The sequence below is a fragment of the Sprattus sprattus genome (assembly GCF_963457725.1).
Source record: "Sprattus sprattus genome assembly, chromosome: 19".
Taxonomy (NCBI): Eukaryota; Metazoa; Chordata; class Actinopteri; order Clupeiformes; family Clupeidae; genus Sprattus; species Sprattus sprattus.
Window position 1 is genome coordinate 13,173,662 of NC_137917.1, and position 8,605 is coordinate 13,182,266.

At 45.7% G+C, this 8,605-nt stretch overlaps 1 protein-coding gene across 1 annotated transcript in view; it reads right to left on the reverse strand.

Annotated features, from left to right (window-relative positions):
- The window catches only part of ascc3 (activating signal cointegrator 1 complex subunit 3), a 170,428-nt gene that overhangs the window by 90,895 nt on the left and 70,928 nt on the right, over positions 1-8,605 (reverse strand). Inside the window, exon 11 of the mRNA XM_080857663.1 lies at positions 2,720-2,884. Within this exon, the coding sequence (XP_080713789.1) occupies positions 2,720-2,884 (165 nt within the window). The remainder of the gene's footprint in view (positions 1-2,719; positions 2,885-8,605) is intronic.

Here is an 8,605-nt window from a genome sequence, read left to right on the forward strand (position 1 = left end):
AGATTGAATGTCTGAAAGGGTTCGGAACTGTAAAAAGTTTGGGAAACACTGGTGTAAGCCATAGATGTCTATATGACACCCTTAGTCAAGGCCACCTAGATGTCTATATGACACCCTTAGTCAAGGCCACCTAGATGTCTATATGACACCCTTAGTCAAGGCCACCTAGATGTCTATTTAAGCAATAAGGTTCGAGAGGCAGTACGGTATCGTCAATAATGTACTTGTTCGAGGGAGTTGTTAGGCCCGACGCGCAGCGGAGGGCCGGCAAACCCTCGAACAAGTACATTATTGACGATACCGTACTGACTCGAGTACCTTATTGCTTTTATAACACGGTTGCCAGCGACTCCAAAATATTAAGTACAATTAAAGTAAACAGTAAGCTGCCTTTCAGGACAAAAAAAGTTGTAGACACCAAACGTTGTGTATCGCATTTCAGTAGCCAAGAGAAAATAGTCCCCCTTTGTGTGGCTGTTGCTATGCGACAGACAAATAGCATTGGGAATTTAACGTCTGTTAGACCTAGCACAAAAGCTACGTGTGTTTCAAATGGGTTTTTGGTCTAAGCGCTAAAAGTCAACTACAAATAATATTCGAGACTTTCAGTAAAGACTTTCAATACTCTGCAACATTCGCGTAGCACAGAAACAACTAACCGAGTCAATTTAGACATATAAAAAGTCGTGTAGATAGCTTAATTCACATGAAACACTCCCCACTACATTAGCCACAACACGCCGCCATCTTGGATAGATATTTCCTTTTGAGTGCGTACTGATATGGAACGCTCAGGTAGATGAAAACAGGTCGTACAGTTACTATACCGTAGAATATAGCACACCCCGGAACTAACTCTCAGAATGGTGGATTCCATCTACCCGTGTTATAATTCCATCTACCCGTGTTATAAATGACAATATAAGTTCATAAACCTGAGACTGATATATTACATTGATTTGTGGCTGATCTTTATTTGAACCGCTGTGTTAGACACTGCACTTTGTGTGGCGCCCCCATGTGCTCAACTTAATGCTGTTGTGCAGAATGGTTGATGCCTGTCCAAACATATTCTCGGTGCTGTTGTTAGGATAGTACCAATGCTGTCTTGTTGGCCCTTGTCAAGACAGTATTACTTTTTATACAAAATTGCATCCACATTCATTCGGTGCCAACTCACAAGGTAAGGTACCTTCATTATGCGGGTGCCCATGTGAGGCTGGTACCTATTGTACCTACCATATAACACCATTAGTCAAGGCCATCTAGATGTCTTTATGACAATATAAGTTCAGAAACCTGTGTATGGTGAATTGAAACTGTATACAAAGACTGGTATTCAATTTACAACTAAGACCTGAGTGAGAGTGAGAGAGAGAGAGAGAGAGAGAGGAGGGGAGACATGGAGAAAGAAGAAAGAAGGAGAGAGAGAGTCTGTGTATCTGGCTGGGAGGTAAAGGGAAATAAAGTAGGAAAGAGGGAGGAAGGAAGGAAGAAGAGAGAGAGAGAGAGAGAGGGAGGGGAGAGAGAGAGAATGTGTGCGTGAGACAGAAAGAAAGAGAGAGAGAAACAGTGGGATGAAATGCAACATCATAACTAAATATTCAAAAACGTTTTAAAGAAGAAAAAAAAATCCCACCTAGGGTGGCCCTAACTTTAAAGCATTTTAAATAAAAGACATATTCCTCTTCTTGGTCACCTGGGGGGCGGGGGAGGGGGGGGGGGGCGGGCTGCATGCTCTAGTGTGGCGGCTTTATTAATTTCCTGTGCAAGATTGACACCTGACTGAGGCTTGCTGGAACGGAACAGGGCCATGGAACGTTCCGGAGCGTCTGCTGCTGTCTCATGCGCCCGACTGTGGGCATTTGCATAATCACACTAATATCCCAAACGGCCGGTGTGATTCCGCCACCGAGAGCCGCCAATCACCATCAGCAGGGACCTGTCACTCAGCTGGGTGCTCTAATGTGGGCAAGACACGACTGCCGCGGGCCAGCCGCCCATCACACACATAACCACTTCATCCACATGCACACACACACACACACACAAAAGACATTATTACAAGAGACACAGAGAGGGTCTCTCCATGAGACACACACACGCCACTCCAAAGAGCAGAGTAATCTATACCAACGGTGTCACTAAATACTAAGTCTAGAAGCTATATATTAGTGTGGTCCAAGCTGTATGCTTGAAGGACACACACACAGACACACAAAGACACAAAGACATACAGTCACAGACGAACACACACGCACACACGCACACACACACACACACACACACACACACACACACACACACACACAAACACACACACACAAACACCCACACCCACACCCACACCCACACCCACACCCACACACACACACACACATACACACACACACAAACCACTTCTTCTGTTTTTTCATGATGTTTATGATTGAATTGAAGTTCTCATATTCAGGAATTATGATCATTGCAATGCTTGCTGCGGAGTTCAGTTCTACATTTGACACATCTTTGTATAAAACACCTACCTGGAACAGGAGACAAACTATTCATCCATGATGTCAAGAAGGCTACACACACCTCTCAGACGCTCATGGGGAATGGATGCTGACAAATGCTATGTGAGTAATACCTGTGCCACTCTGACACTACGACCAAGGCCCACAACATGAGACCTGCTTCTTCTGTGGCAGAGCTCCAGGTGAGGCTAGGGGTGACGTACCTGTCGGAGGGTGCGGGCCACCAGGCTCTCCAGCACAGGCCCTCGGTCCTCGTGAAGGAGGTGCACCTCGTCCAGGATGAGCAGCCGCACCACCTGGGAGAGAGCCACGTCGCCCACGCTCTTACGGGTCACCACGTCCCATTTCTCCGGAGTGGTCACCAGCATCTGCAGACACACAGAACACACACACACACACATAGACACACACACAAACACGGTGAATGAAGATGACTCACAGTCACAATCACTAGGCACATTTCATGCCTGACCACAATAATGTCTCTGCTTCACATCTGTCCGACGCCACAGTGGCTGGAGACGACTACCTACGTCTTCACTGAATCTCTCCAATCCCCTCTGCACTGTAAAACAAGCTCAGCTAATCTCAGCCAATCAATCACAAGCCACTGGCGTGACCATTCTGTGGCGGCAGTCGATAGTCTATCGATAACCCAAGCTATCTGCCAATGATCTGTGTTCCTCGTCAATACCCCTGACCAACTTGCCTCTGGGACACACAGCCCCTCAATGGCCACTGTCGCACGCCTCTACGCACAGACTATTTATCTTTTGCCAAATCATTAACCGCCCATCACACATCGCTACCGGGTCGGCGACCTCACATGTTGGACCGTATCTCTTCCTGTCGGGTCTGTCTTCTGCTTTTACACTTCAGGCCAGGGACACACACACACACACACACACACACACACACACACACACACACACACACACAGACACAGACACAGACACAGACACAGACACAGACACAGACACAGACACAGACACAGACACAGACACAGACACAGACACAGACACAAACACACACACACACACACACACACACACACACACACACACACACACACACAGAGGGTTTATGTGCAGGAAAAGGCAATGGTGCTGGGTGGGCCCTTTTACAGACCTTGGCTTTGATTCAAAATGCTAAAGTTAACAGGGACAACCGTTTCTGATTGTCCAACGTTTAAGTTGAGAACTCTGTTTGATCTGCAAACGCTTCCTAATGCTGTTATTTCAATACGGCGAGGCAACACTTTCAAAAGGTGATTAAAACAAAACAACACAAACAACAGCGTGTGAAAAATGGCCCTCCGAGATGTTTGCCAACCTGTCAGCGAGGGAGGAAATTCTTTTTAAACACTCAGTAAAGGAGGGAGAGGGAGCACGCACACACTGAGAGGGAATGAGAGCATACACACATACACACACAAACACACACACATAGAGGGAGCGTCACACACACATTGAGGGAGCGAAAACACACACAAACAGGGAGCGAGCAACAGCAGAGCGAGAGAGAGTTAAGGCACAGAAAGCCAGCAGTTCATTAAATTCTCTCTAGTTTGCATTTAAATCAATCTGGCCAGCCATTAGAGACTAGCACTAGAGGAGGGAAGAAGCGGCGTGCTTGTGTTTAATTAGACTGCGGCTAATCTAAATGGAGGCTCTGGCACACAGGTGCTGGGCCCAAGTGCTCCCTTTAATTACCTGACAACAGTGGCGAGAAATGTATTTAATGGTATAGGAATCAGCTTTATGTGTTGGACTGTGTGTGTGTGCGTGTGTGTGTGTGTTTGTGTGTGTGTGTGTGTGTGTCAGTCAATGTCAGTGTAAATCTTTCACTGAAATGATTTCTACTGGCATAAAAACAGGAGTAAAACAGAGGCAGTGAATGACATCTAACAATCAAGAATCTAGATTTACCCTGTCTATACACAGCTGGCTTCCAAACAGTCCATGCCAAAGAGATAAACACAAACAGCCCGCCCACATACACACTCACACGTACATCTTAAGCAGTTCCGCTCCTGTTCACTTGCCACCTTCCACAAACAAACTCTCGGCACAAACAAACATCACGGCACGCTTCACTCCTGCCTCTGACCACCACGGCCTGCACACAAGCCCGCTGTCCGTCACCCTGGCAACCAGCACGAGGAGTGTGACCCAAGATCCTCCTTCTCATCCTCCTCTCCCTCCTCCTTTTCCTGAAATGGCAACAGTGCTGTGTTTGGGCCCCCCTGTCCTTTCTGACAGCAATCCTAATGGACATGTCCCTGACTAATACGCTGTGGAGCTGTCAAGCTGTACGAGCCTATAATCTCAGGCCTCCCCAAGCGCCTTCAATCTGCGCTTGTTCCGTCTGTCCGTCCATCCGTCTCTCTGTCATTCTGTCTGTGTGTGGCTTGTGTGCAACACGTGTGCTTGTGATCTCGCTCTTATACAGGTCAATGAAAATGATCATGTAAAGAGTTGGCAGGAATCACCATGGCAGCATTTTCAGTTGTTGCAACTGGTAGAGAACCAGGGTCGTTCTTTGCAGTGATGGACACAAAATAAACTGTCCACATAAATGTAATAACTATCAAAACCTAGTCTTTTGTAAGCAAGAAGCTTGTTGAAGACATGATGTTTGATTACCTCCAGCAAGGAGGTTATGCGATCGGGTCCGTTAATTTATATGTCCGTCTGTTTGTCTGTCTGTTTGTCTGTCTGTCTGTCTGTGGACAAGATTTCTCAGAAACTACTGGGCGGATCTTTCTGAAATTCACAAGAAGTGGATCTTGGTCCTGGGACATCCCCATTAAAATTTCAGAATGATCCGGATCTCGATCCGGATTCTGGATCCGGATTTGTGTACCTCCTTGCTGGAGGTCAGAAATCTCGGATTGCTCTTGTTATTATTAATTTTACAATGGTAGACCTGTCAATGTGCATTTACACTAGGGTGGAGGGAGAGTGTCTTGTAAAAGACAATTAAGAGACTGCGCAGCTATGATGGGGTTAGTGTCAACACAGAGCAAAGCATAAAATGATATGAATATATCTCTTGGTCTTATGCAATGGTGGCGTATGGATGATACAGACAATATTTTGTCATTGGTTACCAACATCCTACTGTAGCCCAAGATAGAACATTTTAACAAAGGGTCAGTTAGTATTGTTTGGAAACCAGGTAAGCCCACCGGAAAAAACTGAAATTAGTCATATTTGATTGTATCTACTTTTTTTACCACTTTAAATTACAATTTGTATTAGCCACGTTGGTTTAGTAGTCTAGTCTATTATATAGATATAGATATAGCTGTCAATCAAAACTAGAGAGGACAAGTAAGCAGAGGGAATAACAGAGAAAGTGAGAGTTGGGAAAGGAAGAGAGAGAAAATAACTATTTTATCTGCTCATTTGTAGAGCACTTTGAACTGCCAATCTGTATGAATGGCGCTACAAAAAATAAACGCCCCCCTGCCTGGCATACAAACAACTTTAAGGCCGACAGTGATTGAGCCTCCACACATGAGGAAAAGCACTGTGTTCTTATGGATTATGAGATTGATGGGAAAAAGGAAGACCTGATGGGTTGATAAAGCTACTCAGCACCAATGATGAGCAGCAGGCTGACCGAGTAATTTACGAGGCACTCACCCAGACCAAACAACCTGATTGGTTGATTTAGTGAGCGGGCAGTCAGCTAGGCAGAGGTAATTTATTGGATGCATGTTGTGAAAAGGAGGAAGCGACTGGCCGCTGCATCGACCTGGAGTTGGAGGTAAATGAATGAACTGAATGGGTCCTGATGCACAGCAAACATTTTACGACCACCAATGAAACCTATGGCACTCATGGACAAAATGCTTTAGTGGTGTTTTTTTTTTTTTTTTTTTTCATTTTGTATAAGTGGAGCGTTTGTGTGCGAGCGTGTTTCGCAATGACCTCTCAATCAGACAGTAATCAAAGCAACAAAGGCTAAGGGCCACCAGCCTAGGTGAGAGGACCCTTCAGCCAATCAGTTTCTTTTGAGCAGATATCTAAATGCTGGGCTTCTAAGAATCAGCTCCCCCCCCCTGAAGAAAACAAACAGTTGCAGAGAAAAATGCCCAGAACATCTCTGACAAACGCTTTCCTGTGACTAAAACATCCCCAATTAAAACTGCCCTTGTTTTTTTCCTCGTCTGTTTCTCGCTCTCTCTCTCTCTCCTTCTCTCTCTCTCTCTCTCTCTCTTTCTCTCTCTCTCTCTCTGTGTTGCGTTGGGGAAGTCTAACCAGCAGGAGTAAAGCACGCGTCATGACGGGAGGTGTTTGTCCAAGCCTTGTGTACAAGCAAGGCATTAGGCATTTTACAGAGCAGGCACTGTTACTATGGCAACAACAAAAGAGAGAAAAAGGACAAAGTGGTTCTGTCCTCAACAGCTGAGATGCAGGAATGGAGAAGAAGTAATAACAGTCAGAAAAACACTGAGGCAAAAAGATGAAGGGCATGAGGAAAAGATGAAGGAGAAAGACAGGAGGTGTGAGACAGGGTGGTGAGGAGTGAGACAACAGCGGTGATAGAGAGATGAGGTGAGACAGGTGACCATCATGCTTGAGAAGAGAGAGAAGAGAGGGTGCCAGACTACACGGCAACGAAATGGACAAATGGAAACTGCTAAACATACTCTGTCCATAAATAAAGGTGTTTGTTGTGAATATTGGCATCTGTGTGTCAGTGTGCTGGGGTTATTGATCTCTGCGTGATACACACCTTCTAAAACTGCACCTCACAATGCACAATAACAGACACGCACGCACGCACGCACGCACGCGCAAGCACACACACACACACACACACACACACACACACACACACACACACACACACACACACACACACACACACACACACACACACACACACACACACACACACACACACACACACACACACACACACACACACACACACACACACACCTCGTCATCTCTCTCGCCCATTTTCTTGTCTCTACTAGTCTGCATCAGCTCAGTGCCCAATGCAGGGCTTGACCCTCACTGACCTGCTGCCTGTGAGAAATCCATGGGGAAACACAAGCTGGATGCACGTCCACCAACACAGCCAGAGCCCATCACCAGTACACACCACACCACACCACACCACACCACACACACATCACACGCAATATACACACCACAAATAAAAACACACATCAGAAACAACACACACACCATTCACACCACATATCACACACACACACACACACACACACACACACACACACACACACACACACACGTCAACCGGCCTAGCCCCAGGCTCACACTAACAACCCTGGAAGCACAGGGTATCTCAGTAGTCATGGCACAAGTGTGTGTGTGTGTGTGTGTGTGTGTGTGTGTGTGTGTGTGTGTGTGTTTTTTCTTGGTTATTTTTTGTATTCCAGGGGCTTCTGTGTGCTGCTTGGCAGCACTGTGAGACAGTCATGCTGACAGATAAGAAACTTCTTTATACTGTTCCATACAGGCTGAAAGAAGAGATGCTGTGTGTGTGTGTGTGTGTGTGTGTGTGTGTGTGTGTGTGTGTGTGTGTGTGTGTGTGTGTGTGTGTGTGTGTGTGTGTGTGTGTGTGTGTGTGTGTGTGTGTGTGTGTGTGTGTGTGTGCGTGTGTGTGGAGGAGCCTGTGTGTGAAAGTATGAGTTGCTTCTTTATTGTTTCCGTCACATTCATTTCCTATTATATTACTTCTGTTTTCTCCCAACTGTTTTAAAATTTGATAAGGAAAAAAAATACAAACAGTTCCCATAACAAACACATTCACTAGGACAGCCAAGACAGCCTTCAAATGTGGGTGAGCGCATGCACGAGCACACACACACAGTTGCACACACACACACCCTTCCATTCTGACCAGGTTGTCTTTATCTTCCCATCTCTAAAAAAAAAAATTGTGCGCTCTTAAAACACGCACACACAAACACCATTAGGCGTGTATATATATTTTACCAACAATGTGTTGGATTTAACGATCGATTTAGAGACTTTGGATATTGTATTGGGAAAGTTTTGCGCCTAAACTAGCTATATCGTATTGTCTCGTCACAGGATGAAATG